Genomic DNA, 23,582 nt, shown 5'->3' on the forward strand with positions numbered 1-23,582 from the left:
TTTTGAAGATTTTATAGTTTAGTAACGTATTTTAAGTAATTTTGTATAACTATTTATGTAGATTTGATAATTGTGTTTTTAAAATGAATAAACCGATTAAACTGACCAAATGAAATTTTAAACCGTTCAAACCGAACCGATCAAACTGACTAAACTAACGGTTTCAAATTTAGCAAACCAACCTCAACGGTTTGGATGTGCATTTTGGTCAATAAACCGACCAAACCGAACCGCTTACACCCTTAGTGTACAGGGAAGAGGGAGCAGAGATTGAGAGAAAGTTGTTTATTTTTTGTTAATTAATGAAATTCCCTAATGGGATTTATTTTTGGCCAAGTCCAAAACCATTTGAGCTGACCCCAACACCTTAAGACCTCTTAATGTTCAACTAGACCTTCTCTTATCCAAAGACTACCATATAAGCATAACCCTAATTCATAATATAATGATAGCTTCTATTATAACTAATAAAGGTTTGGGAACTTTGGATGTTTGATTAACCAACTAGTACTATGATAGTCAATTTCTAGGGAGAATCTATATTGGAAAATATAGACTTTTAATCCATCCCAAAAATCCAACTTGTTTGGGATATAGCTTAAAATCTAACATATAGTTATGAACCAAACGAAAAAAAAATTGAAAAATTTATAATAGAAATTTGTGAATCAAAGTCCAACCAATTAAGTTTATTTGCTACATGATCCAGTCACATTTCTTTAACCAAACAAAATAAATCTATTTCTGAATTTTTTTTTTTGATGAAATCTAAATTGGATCTACCAATTTCTGAAATAAGCACATTAAAAATTAACAAGGCTAAATCATCATTACCTCCATATGGATAGTTTTGTTTTTATATTTCACCACTGGGAGACAATTGACAATTTCATATACATCCACATTTTCATTATTAATACAAGAAATATGGTGGTTTGAGAGAAGATAAAACTCTCAAATTACTAATTAAGACATAAATTTTTAATTGAACATATATGAATGTACTGCAAATGCAACTGAAACTATAAAAATATATGCATATTAAAAATCAAATTATTATATATCGACGAAACCTAACCGCTCCCTTCCATTACGCCTTTCAGAGTCGCCACAGCCTTATCGTACTGTACAAAGCCCATGAACCAAAACTCGTGATTATCAACGGATATAATTTGGATAAACTTTTCATTTGGATTTTCTTTATTGATTGATGGATTAACTGTTTTCATCTGATGCAATGGCATAACCACCTGTTTTGAAAACAATGATTGAATCATATAACTAACTATTTTTTAACTTGAAACACTTCAATCAATGTGTTAGAATCAAACTTAAATTGGGACATAACATGTTTTTTTTATTTTTATAAGTTACCTTATAAAAGCTCCAATTTGTTGTTTCTTCATCAACTTGATATAAAAGAGGATTGTCACTAGAAAATGCGAGTTTAACAGAAGACAAATACAATGTTCCCATGACTGGACCAACAGATGTTGATAGGTAACAAGCATATGATTTTAGAAATTTCTCTTCTGGAATTGTTTCGAATGATTGTCGAAAAATCTTTTCATAACCGCCTTCAGCAAGAACTTTTGTTCCTTGTGCAATCCTTCCTACAGCAGCATCAGTAATACTGGGACTTGTTTTCACTGTTGAAAATCAAGTAATCAAATGTCTTATATTGATCAAAAACAGATCATTTCTAGAGAGGAAGGATGATATCTAATGAAATTGTTATTCTGTCATTTATAGGGTAACTAATTAGGAGGATTCTTAGCAAAAAAGGGTTTTCATATTTATCATTGGGTATGGAAAAAGATTCAATAATGGTGAAAATGAAAGAACATACAATGTTGCCACATATTTCCTGCAAGATCCTCTGCTTTTTTAGTTGTTTCTTCTGCTTTCTTTCTCCATTTCCAAAGGGCATCCTTCACAGTCTCCTTCTTATCTAAATTTCAGAAAAACAATCATTTTTTCATTTTAATTATCCCAAATTGTATATAAATATGAATGGATTTGATTCAAATATACTTACTTTTCATGGAAGATGGAGGAACAGGGGAAGAAGAAACATAAGGATTCGATTCCGGCAGCATGGACATTGTAAAGTTTCATCCCTTCGTTGAATTCTAATTGATTATCCTATTCCTCTTAATTCCTATTCCTTCTTCTTTGTTGGTTATCTTAGGATTAATTAATAAAGAGAAAGGGAAAGAGAGAGAAAGAATATTGAGATTGATTGTGGGTGAGATAAGATACAATGCCATTTTTAGTTGTTACATATTTATGCTTTTTTTTTGAATGGTTTGAAATTTATTTTTAAAATTATATATATATATATATCGAATTAATAATTTTCCAGATATAAAAATGTTAAACTGAGTTTAGATGTCATTCAAAAATTATTAGAACGGCTCTTTCATGTTATTTCAAACATCGAAGAATTGTATCGTCTTGTCATTACTCAAATTTGAGTTGGTGTTGTATTTAGTTCGGTACACATCCTATTTAATTGGATTAAATTTATCGTCTCGAATTTTTGTAATCCCAATAACTCTCAATCTTTGGTGGGTCGTCTGCTGATTATACATTTCAATTGTATTGTTGATCATTTCTCGAGTCTGTCTCCTCATTTGTAACAAAGAAGATGATGTTATCGGACTTGAAGCTGTTTTTTATTTTATGATTAACAATTTTTGGAATTCATTTCTCATTTAGAAACTATTTTACACCTATTTTTTTTATAGGTTTCTCACTATTTTAACTAGGGGTGGCCAAAAAATCCGATCCGAAAGACCCGATTCATTGATCCGACCGATCCGATCCGAAAAAATCCGTATCCGATGGATCGGATTCTGATATTGATCCGTTTCGATATTTTTACTGGATTTCCAGATCGGATACAGATCGGGCAAAAAAGATTTCGGATATCCGAAGCCAATCCGGTTATTTTTAAATTTTATTAAATAAACAAACCCAAACAAAAGTATAATTAAATAAATACAAACCCAACCAAAAATCTCTCTCTTCCTATATTTTTTCCTTCATGTTTCTCTTTACAAACTCAAATAAAAATATTATTAAACAATTACAAACTAAACAAAAATCTATCTCTTCCTTTCTTTTCTTTACAAACCCAAACAAAAATACAAAATCTCCATCTTCCTTATGTTTTCTCCCATTTTCCATTACAAGCCCAAACAAAAATATGTCTCTTTCATTTGTTTTCTTCCCATTTCCCTTTAGATCTGTTCTCAAATCGTCATTATTCATAATTGAAATCCTTAATAGAACAATTTCAATTTTCTAGCATATGAAAAAAAATTAAAATATGAAAAAAAATCGGATCAGCGGGTATCCGCTGACCGATCCGATCCGGTATTTTCGGATCGGATAGTGGTCGGATACCGGATCGGATACGGATCGCGGTTTTTGAAAAAAACAAAAGCGGATATCCGATCCGAAATACCGGATCGTATCCGATCCGTAGATTTGGCCACCCCTAATTTTAACCATATTTGTAGATGATCGCAGATTTTTTCCCTTCCTATATATTCGAGGATGTCTCTTTTTTGTCTCATTAAGAAGACAATCTCATCTAGGGATGACTGACAATGGATATCCTACCCGCCGGGTAGTGAAGTATCAATCCCCGAACCCGATTTTCATTTACTACCTGACCGCGACTCTAAACCCAACGAGTATCTCTATATATATCACCATTCCCGATTCGTAGGGTACCCGATACCCAACGGTACCCTATTACCCAATTAAAGTGTGAAATTATATTTATTATTTTCTAAATATACTAAATATTATATTTTAATTAATACATTTAAACTAAAAAAAATTAAAATTATTATAAATTAAATATAATATCTTAAATAATATGTTATTACAAAATATAATTGGCCAAAAAATATTTAAAAATATTTTATCCTTAAACAACAATTAATCATTCATAATACATAATATACAATTCATTCATACTACATAATATAAATTAATCAATACTACAAAATATAAATAAACTTAAAACAAATATAACATAATACCTAATTAAACATAAACTTTAAAATAATCATTGTCAAAACAGTTTTCTAAAAAAAAAAAAAAAAAAAAAAACACATCTTTCTTAAATAGTCTTGTAGAAGTTACAATTTTTTTTTTTCAACTTTGTTGCTACTCAAACGAAAAAAAACTACGAAAAAAAGATTGAAGATTAAGTTAATATATATATATATAAGATTATAAAAATTAAAGAGCAAACATAACTTTAAAATAATAAATAACATTAAAACTAGTAATATAAAAATTAAAAAAACACAAATAAAAACATTACTTATTTGCATAGTTATGTTTTAGAGGTTGAACAACATAACAATATTTTTATTATTGGAGATTTAGAGTTAGGAAAACACAAGAGAAGGTTAAAGATAAAAGTTAAAGTAAGGTTGAAAGAAGATAAAAAATGAAGAATAAATATTAAGAGTCATGCTTAATGAGAGAGAAACATTTATTATAATGATCTTGGCGTGATTTATGATTTTAGGTAAAAAGAAAATAAATACTAATAATATATTGGAATGATGGTTAATATGTGTAATTTGAAAAATAATTTAAATTTTAAATATATATGAGAAATGATTGGAAAAGAATTTGAGATATAATGACGTGGCGCAATCTGATTCGATGAAAAAATAATAAAATTTATCTTTCTTCTCTCTCATTACCCTTTATCATATATTTATTTTATGATAATTATTTTAATAATGAGTGTTGAAATTCGAATTCATATATTCTTTTGGTGCACAAAGTTTTATATTTTAACTCAATTTATGAGTTAAAAAACAAAAGTTTTAAATGAGAATACATTATTAAGGATGACCATTATAACTGGTAACACAGTTTTCTATCTAAATGAGAATACATTTTTTCGGTTTGACCGATAGATGACTAGTGATGGTATTTGTGTCATCCACCCCGACTCCAGAACACTTATAACGACAAATAAATAAATAAATAAATAATAATAAAAACAAATAAATAATAATAAATATATATATATATATATATATATATATATATATATATATATATATATATATATATATATATATATATATGAAAATTTAACATACCCCATTTTATAAATATTTAAAAATTATATCTTGAATTTTTAATTCAAAATAACCCAAAGAAAGATTTAAAATCAAATTAAAGGTTAATTATTGTGATAATTAAACTCTAATTAGAAAAATTATTAAAAATCCAAAAAGTAATTTGAGGTTAAAATATTATATTTATTTACCCAAATTAAACCAAGAAGGGGTTGAAATTATTAAATTATGATTTTAAACATAAATTATGTATAGTTTATAGCTTAAAACAATTAAATAAATATCCTAAAATTCCCCAAAAAAATATAAAAAATAGAAATATGAACATAATTTTTATTATGTTTCTAGAAATATTTTCTTTTTTGGAATTTTTGGTGAAGAAAAACTTAAAAAGATTAAAAATTCGATTTCAAATAACCCTTTTATAAAAATAAATACTGATGATCTGGTGTAGCTGAAACCAAGGGAGTTAGTTGAAGCAGCATTCATGTCCATCGGATCAACACTGAATTTTCATCAACTGCCCAGGAATCAGTCACACATGTCGTTGTAGCCAAGCATGCGCGCACCTGATCCACCGAATCAACTAAGGGGATGGCTAACCCCGTTAGCTAAAAACGCCCAAACGTGGACGAAACGCGTCATAATGCCAAAACGACGCGTTTTGGTTAAACAAAACGACGTCGTTTTATCCTTCTTCGTTGGAACGGCCTGATCACCGGAAATGCATCTATAGACATGAAATTTTAACATACCCTAATTTATAATAATATTTTGAATTGTTACATTCAAAATAAATTAAAAAATAATTAAAACTTAAAGGATAATTATTTTGATAATTAAACTTTAAATAAGAAAATTATTTAAAAATTAAAAATTAATTTAAGAATAAAATATTGTATTTATTCTACACAAATTTAGCCAAGAATAAGTTAAAAATATTTAATTGTGATTTAATCATGAATTATGTTTAATTTATGACTTAAAATAATTAAATAAAATATCCCTAAATCCCCCAAAATCCCTAAATAATAAAATATGAACATAATTATTTTTATATTGATAAAAATATTTTTTTGTGAATTTTTTGGTGAAGAAATGAATTTAAAAGGGATTAAATATCAATTTTCATAAACCTTTTAAAATTAAATAAAAAATAAAAAACTTACCCAATACGACGCCGTTTGGCGTGTCTTCTCCGATTAGTCTACAGGACGCCGAATTCACCATCGTCGGCCCGCGATCTTCCAAAAGCTCCAGCGGCCACCACGAACATCCTTATCCACTCAGATTTCTCCCACCTGCCCTCTTATCTACATCTACGATCCACCTTTATCCTCCAACCTTATCCCGTATCCCGCGCTGAATAAGGCTGCCACGACATAAGATAAACTCGCCAGAAAACTCAAAGAAAAGTCGAATTGACTTTCTACCGCTGCCCTCATTCCCTATAAATACTGTTGCTGTTTTGTGAAGCACATCAATCAACATACACATAAAAATATCAAACAATTACACCCTATAAAGCCCTGAATCGAAAATTAAAGATCCAACCAAGAACTGGTTTTTGTCGAAACCTTCTCCGACCATCACAACTTCAATCCAAGTGTCGGGAAAACTTCCAACATCTTATTGGAGTGTTCTCCAAGTGTTGGTATGCTTCAAGATCGATTGTCTTTTTGTAATAGAAAATTTATTTATTTTTCATAATTTTAAAGTTTGTTTGTGTTTGATATTTTCTAGTGTTCATGTGATTTCTTTGTATAGAATCATTCCCTAGATCATATATGAACTATTGGTTGAAGAAGATCTAATCATTTCAACCAGAATTAAGAATTTTGAAATTTAAAGTTTGTAAACTTGATATTCTAAAATTTTGTGTTCTTGATTTAAATATGGATATTTTGATCAACTTGATTTGCAAATTTGAAAGATCCTATAATTTGATCAAGAAACAGTTTTTAAGAAATTAATCTTTGTAAAGATCTTAAAAACGTGATTTATATTAGGGCTATTGTTCTTCATGATCATATGAACCTACTATAGCTTACAGATTGTGATTTCAAAATCTAAATAAAAAGTTATAAGGTTTACAAAATTGACCAAATGTAGAACATGTGTGTTCTTCATTTGAATCCTAGGACCTAGACTTGTAGCAGAACCATGAGATAGGAACAACGTCCCTCGGTCCTGACTATTGTCAAGGACCGACATCACCAAACTTGGGATCGAGTATCCCATGACCGGATTTTCTTGCCTAGAACCGGTGTTCTTCAGTTAGGACCGTGGGCGCACCGCACCTTCTTTGACCTAGGACCAATTTTTTTTAACCATAAGACCGTGTCCCTCACTTAGCCTAGGACCGATAAACATAACCCTAGGATCGAGTCCCACACTTAGCCTAGGACCGATCTCCCCAAAACCTAGGACCGAGCCTAGCCTAACCCTAGGACCGAACACCACTTAGCCTATGACCAAATTTCTGGAAAACCTAGGACCGACTATGTTTGACTTTGGATTGTGCTTTTCAACACCTATGACCGGTCTTTTGACCGAGTCCGCATGAGTTCAACCGATCCCTCGTCCGAGTCAATTCAACCAACTCAACTAGTCCGTTGACCGAGTTCACCCGAGTTCGACCAGTCCTTTGACCAAGTCAACTCAATTCAACTAGTTTATTGACCGAGTCAACCCTAGATCTAGACCGATCCACACGAGCCTAGATTAGTTTAAACCGGACCTAGACCCTAGGACTTTAGTTCTAAGGCCTGTTTGGTTCCACTTTTCAAAAACCCAAAATTAGTTTTATAATTTTAGGATCCTCTACTCATTTTCAAATGATCCTGAGGTACGAAAATAACTTTCAAATATTTCCGGGATGTCTCCTAAATAAATATTTCAAATAAAGCCCCGTTTGGCGTTTATGTTTAAACCCTAACATCATTATTTGATATTTCTTAGGTATCCTCTACAACACTATACTTCTTTGCACTCATAGGTACACCAGTTTAATGATTTTTTAGAATTATTTACGCTTTCCGTACCTACCCTCATTTAGGACCCCACTAATAAAATTTAAATAAATGTCATAAATAAATCCTTAAAATATCCAGATTTTGGGAAAATAAAACCGTTCTTTAACGGGCACGAAGAAAATATCGTGAAAGTCCTTTGCCAAGTGTAACCTAAAACCAACCCCCTTATATAAACTTTGGTATTTTCACGTTTTTACACATGCACCCCGATTTACTTTTAAATCACAAAGCCCCGCACCAAAACTACATTTTTGTATAAATCCTTTTTTAAAATAATATTTGATTTAAAAGTGATTTTTGGTTTATGAACAAAAGCAATACTTTTTATAAATATACTTTTTTTCGCATCAGCCCAAAACCAACCTTTTTAAAACAGAACTCCAATCCCGAGGAGGGAATGTACATAGGAATCCACACCCATACCAAGGAATAGAGAGTGAAATTTTTTAAAACTCCACGAGAGGAAATTTTTTTGGGCGCGTACAGCTTGATGGTAACTCTACTGGGAAATATTTTAAATTTATAAACTAAACTCTGGCTAAACTAAACTCACTTAGGTTATACCCTAATACTTGCCAAACCAAATGGGTATATAACCCGTGACTATGTGACTACCCCAATCACATAAAATTATAAATGTATAAGTTTCCTTTAACGATGTATACTTATACACCTCCACATTGGAGCTCCAAATCTCAAACAAATAATCATATAATATTATTTTTAAGTTTTTAATTAAAGCGTAATAGGATTTAAAAATGTTTTTCCAAGATACCCGCTGCAACCATGGATACCCTAAGAATGCATTGTAAATGACTTGTATATCGATCGCGTCGAACTCAATTTCAGATGGTACACTAACCACTTTTACTATTGTTTAGAAGTTGTCCATGACTTGTATTCTTGTACTATCAAAACCACGTACACACAAAATAGAAGGAATAAAACTTTCTCTTAATACTATTATCTTCTCTAATATTCTTCATGGACAAATATTCAAATTTTAACCATTCTTGACTAAGACTATTGGGACGGTCTCTCTCCATGTTCAAAGAGATGTATAGAGTTTTAGCGTGGTTAGCTCTGTATGCGGGCAATTCTAAGTCAGCAAATAATAATTTTGGTTCCGCTACTATTCCACAAATCATTCATGCCAACTATTCTAGCGGTATGTTCATTGGTACACTTGACTATGTTAGTTCGTTTAACATGGCTTGATGATGCTCAATAGAGTACATGAGTAGCTCCTAGATGAAGAAATTTGCGTTCGTCTTCTTTTTTAATATACCAATAGGCTGTCCCCCACATTTTACGCTCGAGGTGCTTCAATTTATTTCTCTTTTCTATGGTATGTTTCTGTCAGCCTTGCGAGAGGTGTCGTTTTCATGAACTCAGGTTGACCGTCTTTGTCTTTCCTGGTTATGTTAATATACATATCATTTCCTCAGGTTCAGATATTGTACTACTTTTGCTCAAGTTCCATTAGTCCTTTCGTTGGAGGACTATATAGTAACCCAGACTAGGTCACTCTCTTATTTCCACCAATTGTTATTGTTAGAATATAATATAATATATATGTAAAATATTATCACAATATTATAAATTGTGATAATATCATTAGTTAATTATATTATTTTATATCAGTTACTTATAAGCTCAACATAATATCTATATAATAGACTTAACCTATATAACCGAAATATACCATTTAATACAATCTTTCTTCTTTATTCTAACATAGTATCAGAGCCTTAGTATCATTTTTGAGTCAATCAAGTGATAGTCTTCCGCTGCCTCCATCAATGATTACTTTAGCCATTGATGGAGGGATCTAATAATTCTTTATTAATTATTATTACTATCTCTTAATAATATTTTCTTCTTTCAAATAATTATGTTGATGTTCTTACTTTTTTTGACAATCATATTCTATGAGTTTGTTTTCAGTTGTTGCTTTATTCCAGTAGTTAATGTCATATTTTTTGGTGTTAATTCAATCATATGTTCTCCTTTACTGGTTATTTCACCCCAACATTCTATTCCCATGGTATTCTACCTTTTTCGCTAGTTTTCTTTAATACAAAACATTGCCATCCGTCGTTGGATGGATTTCGAGACTCGCGAGTAACTTCAGAGTTCATTCGGTTATTGTTTCACCCCAGCATTCTATTCCCATGGGATTCTACCTCTTCGTTGGTTTATCCGTCAATACACTGCCATCCTGTAACTGGATGGAGCTCACGAGTTTCTGAAGTTTGAAGAATACAACATCAACATTTCATCATCTCGTCTTCAACCTCAAGTTGTTCAAATGTTTTCCATCTTGAGTTTAAGCAGGGATGTTAGAATATAATATAATATATATGTAAGATATTATCACAATATTATAAATTGTAATAATATCATTAGTTAATTATATTATATCATTATTATATTATATTTTATTAGTTTCCTTATAAGCTCAATATAATGTCTATATAATAGACTTAACCTATGTAACCGAAATATAACATTCATTATAATCTTTCTTCTTTATTCTAACAGTTATCAAAATTTTCCGAGCTCTTCGTTTTCATCCGCCTAAAAATATGTTGCTTCTATTAATCATTCTTCCATCCCAATCAGACCAGATACATTTATCTTCGATGTAATCTTGTCATCTATCTCAATAAGGTTGACCGTATGGGGTGAAAATTTATTGGATTTTACCTCTTTTACTAGTAACAATATTGTTTTCAATGGATTTTATGCTTGAGAGTTAAGAAAAAATCAATTGAATGTCATTTGACTTGGTAGTATTGACACAATTTATTCGCGTTCCTCCTGATTACTTCTCTTCCTAGTTTTGGCGTAAAAAACTGAATCAACTTCTTTTCTAGTAGTACATCAAGAGCCTTCGATGATGAAATCCCTAGGTTGTTGAACCTTCTAGGAGGCCTGGGCATCTTGGCCCTACATTCTTTTCTTCCTAAAGAATAACAATATGGTTAACATATGTCTTCTTCTTATGTTGGTTGTACTTTGGGTTAGACTAATAATTCTTCTTGCCGTTTTCCACCTCCTTTTTAGGGTGTCATCATAGCCCATCCCTTCTCTAATGAGATCTTCAAAATAACGATACTTAGTCCCAAACGGTTTCTTCATATATTGCACATTGATGTACATCATGTCATGTTGAGCTTGCTCACTAGACAACTCGTCTACCATCTGTTAATTTAAATTTCAAACGTTTCATTCTGAACCTATCGAATCGTGTGTAACTTCTGTTGGAATTAAATGGTTTAATTAATAAATTAAAGTTTAATAATTGGGATAACTACCCACTAATTAGTAATAACTACCCATTTGGAATAACTACCCACTAACTAATAACTACCCATTAAGGTCTCTTTGATGGAAAGAGAGGGATTATAAATATAGTGTTAAGGTCCCTAAGGCCATTATCTCATCTAAGAAAAACACCATCGATAAGAGATAAATCGGTTTTAGAAGATCGAAACTTTAAAGTATCAAGAAGAATGGCTGGAGGTAAGTTTAAATTATTTTTCCGCATTAGATCTAAATAAAAGAGTTGTTAGATCATTAAGTATATAAATTCTACATTTGGTATTAGAGCATTAAAAACTTCTGCCTTCTTTGTTAATGAAACTTATTTATAATATTTCTGCACTAATTCAAGAAAGTTTCGTTCATTTAATTATTATGGTTGATTCACGTTATTTATAATTTGAGTATATTTTATAAATGTTATTGTGAATTAAAATGTCAAATGATTCGATTGATTTAGCTAATTAAAGAATAGCCACAGCATCTTTAGTTAGGCTGAAAAATAATTGTTTGGAATCATATTAACATTATTGTAATTAATTTCATTAATATAATAGATTTTATCCCACAGGAATTTCTATTATTTGTATGTGATTAATTGGGATGAAATATCATGTTATATATTTTTTTAATTACCCACAGGAGTTAAGAAAATGAATGATTTGATAGTTTTATCATAAGGTTATGAATGTATCTGACTGAATTGAATCTTTAGCCCACAGGCAAGTTTTATGTCATTAGATATATTTTAATTTAAGCATGATTTACATTGGTAAACATGATTTTGTTTATTTTCCTCAACTTATTTTAAACATGTATAATTGAATTTTACAGTTATAATACCTGGTACTGTTACTGATATCAAGTGTGAGATTCCCGAACTTGTGGGTGATAATTATAAGATCTGGAAAGAAAGGATTTTGCTTCATTTGGGATGTTTAGACATTGATGATGCTATAAGGAAAGATGAGCCAATCATTGATGATGAGAGTACTACGGATGATTTACTTCTTCATGAACGATGGGATCGATCTAATCGTCTCAGTATGATGTTCATAAAGACTAAAATATCTGAGAGTATTCGTGGCTCAATTGAAGAGCATAAAAATGTCAAAGCATTACTGAAAGGAGTTGATGAACAGTTTGCAACTTCTGATAAAGCTCTTGCCAGTACTCTTATAATCAAGTTCACAACCACGAGGCTCACTACTATGAGGGGTGTGCGTGAGCATATCATGAAGCTACGGGACATTGCGGCTCAACTAAAAAGACTTGAGGTTGATATGTCAGAGTCTTTCCTGGTGCACTACATACTAGCGACCCTTCCATCTGCGTACGGAGCCTTTAAAGTCTCCTACAACACACATAAGGAGAAATGGTCAATTAATGAACTTATGACCATGTGTGTTCAGGAAGAGAATAGGTTGTCAATGGATTTGGGTGAGAGTGCATTTACAGTTACACATGGAAAAGACCAGAAATCTCATAAGCCAAAAGGGAAAGGAAAATTATCGGCAACCGGAGGGATTAAGAAAGACCCAAAGGATATAAGGTGTTTCTTTTGTAATAAGAGAGGACACGTTAAAAAGGATTGCCTAAAGTATCCGATATGGCTTGAGAAGAAAGGTAATTTAATCTCTTTTGTCTGTTATGAATCTAATATGGTTGATATTAATTATAACACATGGTGGATTGATTCTGGTTCTACAATCCATGTTTCTAATACCTTACAAGGTATGCGAAACCTAAGGAAGCCAACACCAAATGAAAAACGCATCTATTCCGGAAATGGGATGCAATCACGTGTGGAGGCTGTTGGGACATGTTATTTAATTTTAAGTAGTGGTTTTAATTTGTGTTTAGAAAAGACCTTTTATGTTCCTAACTTTACTAGGAATTTAATTTCTATTTCAAAGCTTGTACCTTTGGGATACTCTTTCAACTTTTATGGAATGTCGTTTGCTTTATTCTATAAATCTAGTAATGTTGGAAATGGTACACTGTTGAATGGTCTTTTTTCTATTAATTTACAAAATGACGCTGCTTATAATACTTTACATGATCAATCTGGTGTAAAACGTTGTGTTATAAATGAAGATTCCTCTACTTTATGGCACCGTAGATTGGGACACATTTCTATTGATAGAATTAAAAGATTAGTAAAAGATGGAGTACTTAGTACTTTAGATTTTACTGATTTTAATACATGTGTGGACTGCATTAAGGGAAAGCATACCAATAAATCCAAGAAAGGTGCTACAAGGAGTACAACCATTTTAGAAATTATCCATTCAGATATTTGTTGTCCTGATATGGATATGGTTAGTCCGAAATACTTCATCTCTTTCATTGATGATTACTCACGATATATGTATATCTACTTTCTTCATTCTAAAGATGAAGCTTTAGACGCCTTTAAAGTATTCAAGGCGGAAGTAGAAAAACAATGCGATAAGCAAATTAAGATTGTGAGAACAGACAGGGGTGGAGAATATTATGGTAGATACACTGAGAAGGGACAAGTGGCTGGTCCATTTGCTAAGTTTCTTCAAGAACATGGTATTGTGCCCCAATATACTATGCCTGGTTCTCCGGACCAAAATGGGGTTGCAGAAAGAAGAAACCGGACTTTGATAGACATGGTACGGAGTATGATGAGTAACTCCAATTTTCCAAAGTCATTATGGATTGATGCTCTAAAAACGGCTGTGTATATATTAAACCGAGTTCCAACCAAAGCTGTCCCCAAAACACCATTTGAATTATGGAAAGGTTGGAAACAGAGTTTGCAACATATACGCGTTTGGGGATGTCCGTGTGAAGTAAGAGTTTATAATCCGAAAGAAAAGAAACTAGACCCAAGGACTATTAGTGGATATTTTATTGGATATGCCGAAAGATCTAAGGGTTATAGATTCTATTGTCCTACTCACAGCACTAGAATTGTGGAATCGAGAAATGCAAAATTTCTTGAGAATGACTTGATTAGTGGGAGCGACTGATCCTGGAACACCGTTCCAGATAAAGATCATTATGATGTGCAACCATCATGCCCAAGTGATAGATTGATTGTTGTTAACAATAACCCTCCAGTACAATCGGTTATTGTAAGAACAATTACTGAAAATCCACAAGTTGTTGAAAATGAACCAGTAGATCAAATTTCTCAAGAGTTACCTGAGAGAGTTATGCAACCAGTTGATCAACAAGTTTTACAAAATAATGTTGATCCAACATTAAGAAGATCTACTAGAATAAAGAGATCAACAATATCTGATGATTATATTGTGTATCTACAAGAATCGGATTTTAATGTCGGAGCCGAAAATGATCCTGAAACATTTTCACAAGCTATAAGTTGTGCAGAATCAAAATTCTGGCATGACGCCATGAAGGATGAGATGGATTCTATGACTGTCAATGAAGTCTGGGATCTTGTCGCGTTGCCTGATGGTGTAAAAGCCATTGGATGTAGATGGGTCTTCAAAACAAAGAAAGACTCAATGGGCAACATTAAAAGATATAAAGCAAGACTTGTTGCTAAGGGATTCACTCAAAGGGAAGGAATTGACTACAAGGATACATTTTCTCCTGTATCAAAGAAAGATTCACTTCGCATAATCATGGCATTAGTTGCATATTTTGATTTAGAATTGCAACAAATGGATGTTAAAACGGCTTTTCTCAATGGAGAACTAGAGGAAGAGGTATACATGAAACAACCTGAAGGATTTTCCTCTAGTAATGGTGAGCATTTAGTATGCAAGCTTAAGAAATCCATATACGGATTGAAACAAGCTTCCCGTCAATGGTATTTGAAATTCCATGATGTTGTCTCTTCGTTTGGTTTTGTAGAGAATGTTATGGATCATTGTATATACCAAAAGGTCAGTGGGAGTAAGTTTTGTTTCCTTGTTCTATATGTGGATGATATTCTACTTGCTGCAAATGACAAGGGTTTGTTATATGAGGTGAAACAATTTCTCTCTAAGAACTTTGATATGAAGGATATGGGTGATGCGTCTTATGTCATTGGCATTAAGATACATAGAGACAGAAAAAGAAGAGTTTTGGGTCTGTCTCAGGAAACCTATATCAATAAGCTTTTAGAAAGATTTCGGATGAAAGATTGTTCACCAAGTATAGCTCCCGTTGTTAAGGGTGATAAATTTTGTTTGAACCAATCCCCAAGGAATGTTCTCGAAAGAGAACAAATGAAAAACATTCCATATGCTTCTGCTGTTGGAAGCCTGATGTATGCTCAAGTTTGTACAAGACCTGACATTGCATTTATTGTTGGGGTATTGGGAAGATATCAAAGTAATCCAGGTTTAGACCACTGGAAAGCTGCAAAGAAAGTGATGAGATACCTTCAAGGAACGAAGGATTACATGCTTACATTTAGACGGACTGATACTCTAGAAGTGGTAGGCTACTCCGATGCAGATTTTGCTGGATGTATTGATTCACGAAAATCAACATCTGGTTATGTTTTTATGCTTGCTGGTGGAGCTGTATCTTGGAGGAGTGCAAAGCAGAGATTGATTGCAACCTCCACTATGGAAGCCGAATTTGTATCGTGTTTTGAGGCTACTTCGCATGGTGTATGGATGAAGAGTTTTATTGATGGGCTTAGAATTATGGATTCTATCTCTAGGCCATTGCAATTGTTTTGTGACAACTCAGCTGCAATCTTTATGGCTAAGAATAAGAGTGGTAGTCGAAGTAAACACATCGACATTGAATACTTAGCCATTAGAGAACGTGTTAAGGAAAAGAAAGTGGTCATTGAACACATTAGCACTAAGTTGATGATTACTGATCCTTTGACTAAAGGCATGCCACCAAAGATTTTCAAGGATCATGTAGAACGAATGGGACTTAGTTCTGTTTTATGATTTTATTTATTGTAAGAACAATGTTTTAAGTGAAACTCTAATAAGTAATGATTTCTCATATTTGATTTACGTTATGCGCATATTGATCGTTTTTGAGAAATAATAAAGTTCGGACCTAGAATAAACATATGGTTTATTCATTGAGTTTTATGGGTTGTTATTGAGAAATGTGATGCATTGTGATACATAGAAGATGATTCTCAATTTTAGAGGATTTATCGCTATGATTCATGTATCAAATTTCTTATTGTGATATGATTTTATTTATTAAACCAAGTGGGAGAATGTTGGAATTAAATGGTTTAATTAATAAATTAAAGTTTAATAATTGGGATAACTACCCACTAATTAGTAATAACTACCCATTTGGAATAACTACCCACTAACTAATAACTACCCATTAAGGTCTCTTTGATGGAAAGAGAGGGATTATAAATATAGTGTTAAGGTCCTTAAGGCCATTATCTCATCTAAGAAAAACACCATCGATAAGAGATAAATCGGTTTTAGAAGATCGAAACTTTAAAGTATCAAGAAGAATGGCTGGAGGTAAGTTTAAATTATTTTTCCGCATTAGATCTAAATAAAAGAGTTGTTAGATCATTAAGTATATAAATTCTACAACTTCCCCTTAGTGGACCCAAAAATAATGGCTTAAAATTTTCTCCTCTTCCTTCCCATTGTTGCACGTGCGTTCAATTTCTCAAATTCTTGTATGACATTCTTTCCCTTACTAATATGCTTAATCCAAGATAGTTGATTGTTGCATTAGAATCAAACAAGTCCTGTACTCTAACTCCCTTGTGATCATTAATTGCAAGATTAGGTTAGAACGATGGACTGGTAGAAAAGGTAGCAATATTGGTTGGTTAGACAAGTGGTTAAACATGCATGATAGTTAGCAGACCATACGGGGGCGCCATCGTTGCGAATTGTTCGATGAAGTTGGTCATCGTTTTCCTCAAGGGCCTTTATATGGGCCTTGGTAGCCATGGCCTCAGTTTCAATGGTCACGAACTTGCTCGTCCTTCGACTTGGAGAGGGATTGTAAGCTTCTTCTTCTGACTTGGAGAGGGATTGTAAGCTTAAGAGAGAGGGATGCCCCCGACAAGGGAAATACATTTTTGATGCAAAAGGAGTTCTATATTGGACCATACCTTCCACCTTCATCTTAAAGCCCGTCACTTTCAAGAGTATAGAGCCTTTGAATGAAAGAATAGGTTTATCTGGGATTTTTTCTATGATTTTTCTGAACACACAAAGCCATAAGCCTTTTAGTTTGATTGAGGGTGTCATCCACGTTGACTGCCCCAATCACATAAAATTATATATATGTATAATCTTCATTCAACGATGTATTGGAACTCCAAATTTCATACAAATAATCAGACAATATTATTATGAAGTTTTTAAATTAACCGTAGGAGAATTTTGAAAAGTTTGTCCAAGATTACCCGATGCGACCATGGATGCCATAAGATGGCATTGTAAATTAGTTGTATATCAATCACGTCGAATTCAATTTCAGATGGTACACTAACCACTTTTATTCTTGTTTAGAAGTTGTCCATGACTTATTTTCTCGTTCTATTGAAGCCACGTACACACAAAATAGAAGGGATAACACTTTCTCTTAATACTATGATCTTCTATAATGTTCTCCATGGACAAATATTCAAATTTTAATCATTGTTGACTAAGACCATTGGGACGGTTTTTCCACCATGTTCAAAGAGATGCATAGAGTTTTAGCGTGGTTAGCTCTGCATACAAGCAATTCTAAGTCAACAAATAATACTTTTGGTTCCGCTACTATTCCACAAATCATTCATGCCAACTGTTATAGCTGTATGTTCTCTGATGCACTTGATTATGTTAGCTCGTTTAACATAACTTGACAATGCTCAATAGAGTACATGAGTAGCTCCCAGATGAAGAAATTTGCGTTCGTCTTCTTTTTTAATCTACCAACAGGCTATCCCTCACGTTTTATGCTCGAGGTGCTTCAATTCCTTTCTCTTTTCCAATGTATGTTTCTGTTTGCCTTGCGAAAGGTGTTGTTTTCATGAACTCAGTCTGATAGTCTGTGCCTTTCCTTGTTATGTTAATACATATCATTTCTCTGGGTTCAGATTTTGTACTGTTCTTGCTCAAGTATTAGTCCTTAGCATCAATCATAGTCAAACTTTCTTTGTTTGGGAACCACTAATCGTTGGAGGAATCTAAAGTAACCCACACAAATTTTCTTTCCTAATTCCACCAATTGTTATCAAATTCTGACCGGGCTATTCGTTTTCATCTACCTAAAAATATTTTGCTTCTTAATAACCATTCTTCCATCCCAATTAGAGTAGACACATCTATCTTTGATGTAATCTCGTCATCTATCTCAATAAGGTTGACCGTATGGGTGGAAATATATTGGTTTTTACCTCTAGTACTAGTAACAATATTTTTTTCAAAAAGATCCTGGATTGGATTTTATGCTTGAGAGTTAAGAAAAATTAACTAAATGTCATTTGACTTGGTAGTATTGACACAATTTGTTCGCATTCCTCCCAATTACTTTTCTTCCTGGTTTTGGCGTAAAAAACTTAATCAACTTATTTTCTAATAATACATCAAGAGCCTTCGATGATGAAATCCCTTGCTTGTTGAACCTTCTAGGAGGCCTGTAAGTGGAAATAATGGTGGTTTTCTGTTATGGAGGTGGTAGAATTTGTATAGGAGGGCCAAATTGTTTTGGTGGTCGTCCTGCCCCTACACTCTTTTCTTCCTAAAGAATATCAATATGGTTAACCTATGGCTTCTTCTTATTTTGGTTGTATTTTGGGTTAGACTAATTGTTCTTCTTCCCTTCTCTACATCCTTTTTAGTGCGTCATCATAGCCCATTTTTCTCTAATGAGATCTTCCAAATAACGATACTTGGTCTAAACAGTTTCTTTGTATATTGCACATTCATGTTGACGTACATCATGTCAAACTAAGCTTGCTCACTAGACAACTCGTCTACCATATGTTCATTTAAATTTCAAACGTTTCATGTGTAACTTCCCCTTAGTGGACCCTAAAATAATGGCCTTAAAATATTTCTCCTCTTCCCTCCGGTTGTTGCACGTGCGTTCGAGTTCTCAAATTCTTCTATGACATTCTTTTCCTTATTAATATGCTTAATCCAATATAGTTGCTTGTATGCCTCGTTCTAAGCTTCTACATTAGAATCAAACAAGTCCTACTCTATTTCCCTTGTGATCATTAATTGCAGGATTAGGTTAGAACACATGGATTGGTAGAAAAGGTAGAATATTGGGTGGTTAGACAAGTGGTTAAAAATGCATTATATTTAACAGACAATATGGGGCGTCATTTTTGTAAAGGCGTTCGATGATGTTGGTCATCGTTTTCCTCAAGGGCCTTAGGTTATCGATTTTTTATAAAAACTTTTTTAAGATCGACGAGTTTAAAAAATCTTAGACTGTTGGGTCAAATTATTTTGACTAAGTGTCAAAGTATTTTGACTATTAGAATTTTGATGATAAGTGTGTATAAAACTAAATCTATGCCGTCTAATCGTTTTTGGTGCAGGTGTATCGAAAATAGGTTATATTAGACTAAGTCTTAATGAGGTTTATTAGACTGATTGACCATTATATGCTTTGAGTTAGACGTGCAGTCTAACAGATACGTAGTTAGACAGTGCAGTCTAACAAAGACGTAGTTAGACGTGCAGTCTAACAAATGTAGTTAGACGTGTAGTCTAACGGATACATTTAACAGAAGCTTGCAAAGAAGCAATTTGGATGAAAGGCTTGTTTGGCGAACTTAGTAATGATTTGCAGATTTCTACAATATTTTGTGATAGCCAGAGTGCTATTTTTCTGACAAAGGATCAGATGTTTCACGAGAGGACTAAGCACATTGATGTACGGTATCATTTTGTGCGTGATGTGATTGCTCGTGGTGATATTATTGTGAGCAAGGTGAGTACACACAATAATCCTGCAGATATGATGACCAAGTCACTTCCTATTACCATGTTTGAGCATTGCTTGAACCTGGTTGGTCTTCATTGCTGAGTTATGCCCTTAAGGGCTTTGGTGGAAGAGGTTTGATTTTGTGGTTATGCTATCAAAGATTGGAATTCGTTTCAAGGTGGAGATTGATAGAGTTTGTGGCCCGAATTCTTGTTGGGTCAGCGGGCTTTGCCCGCACTATATGGACCTGTAGTCTTAATGGGTTTGACCCTTTCTTTTTAATTTACATCATATTCTAGGGTTAAACAATATATAGAGATTGCGGCCGTCTTTTCTCTTTCGAACAGTTTTACGTTGTCCACCAAAATCCTGTAAAATCTTCATTATAGTGAAATCTTCTCTTCTGCCCGTGGTTTTTCACCCGTAAAGGGTTTTCCACGTAATCTTGGTGTTCGTTCTTCTTTATCGCTTTTATTCTCTTTTATTGTGGTTTAGATTCTAACAGATGATTAGGACAAAATTGCATATTGTGGAGATAATTCAATTTTGAGGATGTAAGAATACATTTCCTTCTAAGTATAAATCTCTACTTAGAGATGATCTTGCTTTAGATTTCTCTTACGTCATTCTTCATTAAATTTAAATAAGAATTGCTATATCTCATTTCATCACATGGAAACCTAGTTTTCATTTTATGAGCTAGATGGCTTAGTTATATAAATCCATTTATCCAATAGTTCATTTATATAATTATGTTTTTTCTTGTAAAATTACAGAACAATTGAGAATGACCACTCTCATTAACACAAAAACAATCGTAATCTTCTTCTACTATAAGTCACATAATGGAAGACCACAAATAAATCGTAAAGATAAGATCTTTCGAATCTAAAAAATTTGTTGTCAAATTTGTTATTGTAAAGTTTTAATAATGATCATACTTAAAAGATATTATTCTTATAGGATTTTGCTGATTTAATTGAAGAGAAGAATTTTGTTGTTCTCTTCCCCGTGCTGACATCTATTATTATTTGTAGAGAAGCCATAGTCAATGATATGTACGACCATCGCTTTAAAGGATTTTCGCATTGTATCAGATATAGAAGGAGGTTATCATTGGAGGAAAGTTCTTCTCATGATAGATTGTTATCATTTGTAGCCAACAAAGGGTGTCTTCGTTGAACCAGGATACGATGCGATGGAGAAATTTGTTGAGTTATGGAGCCTACACTTATAATAAATTCTACATTGTTAATTAGAGTTTATTGGGTTTTCTTTTTTTGGTTTTGGGCTTGGGCCTGACCAAAGTTATTTAGGTTTATTACATGAATGTTTACCCTATAAATATGTGATTATTAAGGGTTTACATGGTGAGACAGAATTCTAGAGAGATAAAGTGTGAGGCAAAAACTTTGTATTCCTTCTTCTTCTTCATAGTAAATCTGGTGGTGGCTGAAGTGGATGTAGCTCAATTTGAGTGAACCACTATAAATCTGTGTTTTCTTGTGTTATTCTTTCTTGTGTTTTTACAGATTGTTTTCAATTAGGTCGGATTTGGGAGATACAAATCCTAACAACTGGTATCAGAGCAGCTAGGCTAGATCTGAGATTTGGAAACAATGGCAAGTGAGAACAGTATAGGACATGGGATTGGAAGATTTGATGGGACAGATTATGTCTTCTAGAGAATGCAGATTGAAGATTATCTCTATGGAAAGAAGCTTCATGTTCCTTTGAGTGAGAAACCAGAGAAGATGGATGAAGCTGAATGGAAACTCCTTGATAGACATGTTTTGGGAGTTGTCCGATTGGCGCTAGCCAAGACGGTTGCTCACAATGTAGCAAAGGAGAAGACCACCATGGGTCTGATGAAAGCTCTTTCTGATATGTATGAGAAACCATCTGCTAACAACAAGGTACACTTAATGAAAAGACTCTTTTACTTAAGAATGGTTGATGGTACTTCTGTCACTACTCATTTGAATGAATTCAATACAATTGTGAATCAATTGCTATCTGTTGAGATTGATTTTGGGGATGAAGTTAGTGCCCTGATTTTGTTAGCATCTCTACCAAATAGTTGGGAACCTATGAGGGCAGCAATTAGTAATTCAATTGGAAATGCTAAACTGAAATTTGTTGAAGTTAGAGATCGTATTCTTGCTGAAGAGGTTCGTAAAATTGATTCTGGTGAAACATTCAAAGGTTCTGCTCTGAATGTGGAAAATAGGGGAAGAGGTAATGATAGAAATTTCAACCGAGGTAAGAGAAGATTTATGTCAAGGAGCAGGAGGAGTCAGTCCAAGTCTGGGAGGACATTTGAGTGCTGGAATTGTGGTAAACAGGGTCATCTGAAGAGGAACTGCAAAGCACCGAAGAAAAATGGTGATGATAAAAATGATGCAGCCAACGTTGTTACAGAATCTGTCATTGATGTGTTACTTCTGTCTGTTGATAGCCCGATAGATTCATGGGTTTTGGACTTAGGAGCGTCTTTCCACACCATTGCTCACAAAGAATTAATGGAGAATTATGTGGCTGGAAACTGTGGGAATATTTATCTCGCAGATGATTAGCCACTGGATATTGTTGGCATTGATGACATCAAATTGAAGATGGCAAATAGTTCTGTTTGGAAGATTAATAAGGTGAGACACATTTCAGGTTTAATGTGCAATCTGATTTCTGTTACACAACTTGATGAAGAAGGTCACAATTTCAGTTGTGGAAATGGTGCGTGGAAGGTGACTAAAGGAGCAATTGTTGTTGCTCGAGGTTATAAAACTGGAACGTTATACACGACTTCAACTTGCAGAGAAACAGTTGCTGCTGTAGTTGATGACTCGAAGAACAGTGAGTTGTGGCATTGCAGGTTGGGCCATATGAGTGAAAAAGGGATGAAAATTCTTTTGAAGAATGGACAGATTCCAGAACTGAAGTCTGTTGAACATCAGTTATGTGAAAACTGCATTCTTGGAAAACAGAAACGGGTGAGTTTCTTAAAGATTGGGAAGGAGCTCAAGAAAGAAAGACTAGAGTTGGTACACACTGATGTGTGGGGACCTGCACCTGTTTCTTCTATTGGCGGATCATACTACTATGTGACTTTTATAGATGATTCAACAAGAAAAGTATGGGTTTACTTTATGAAGCACAAGTCTGAAGTATTTGCTATTTTCAAGAAGTGGAAGGTTTTGGTTGAAAATGAAACAAATCAGAAAGT

General features: G+C 33.2%; 1 protein-coding gene across 1 annotated transcript; it reads right to left on the bottom strand.

Annotated features, from left to right (window-relative positions):
* Nucleotides 1-805: 805 nt before the first annotated feature.
* On the bottom strand, nucleotides 806-2,105 carry LOC124924421 (GEM-like protein 1). The gene is made up of 4 exons (XM_047464464.1): nucleotides 2,039-2,105; nucleotides 1,850-1,951; nucleotides 1,375-1,649; nucleotides 806-1,250 (listed from the first exon to the last, which is right to left on the bottom strand). The coding sequence occupies exons 1-4, from the start codon at nucleotides 2,103-2,105 to the stop codon at nucleotides 1,074-1,076; spliced, it is 621 nt and encodes a 206-aa protein (XP_047320420.1). The 3' UTR covers nucleotides 806-1,073.
* Between the last annotated feature and the right edge of the window lie 21,477 nt (nucleotides 2,106-23,582).

Source organism: Impatiens glandulifera, chromosome 2 (assembly GCF_907164915.1).
Source record: "Impatiens glandulifera chromosome 2, dImpGla2.1, whole genome shotgun sequence".
NCBI lineage: Eukaryota > Viridiplantae > Streptophyta > Magnoliopsida > Ericales > Balsaminaceae > Impatiens > Impatiens glandulifera.

Coding starts and splice junctions, on each gene's coding strand:
- LOC124924421 (XM_047464464.1), bottom strand. CDS start 2,105: ATGTCCATGCTGCCGGAATCGAATCCTTATGTTTCTTCTTCCCCTGTT. Junction 1,650..1,849: donor AGGAAATATGTGGCAACATT/GTATGTTCTTTC, acceptor GATTTTCAACAG/TGAAAACAAGTCCCAGTATT. Junction 1,251..1,374: donor CAAATTGGAGCTTTTATAAG/GTAACTTATAAA, acceptor TTTTCAAAACAG/GTGGTTATGCCATTGCATCA.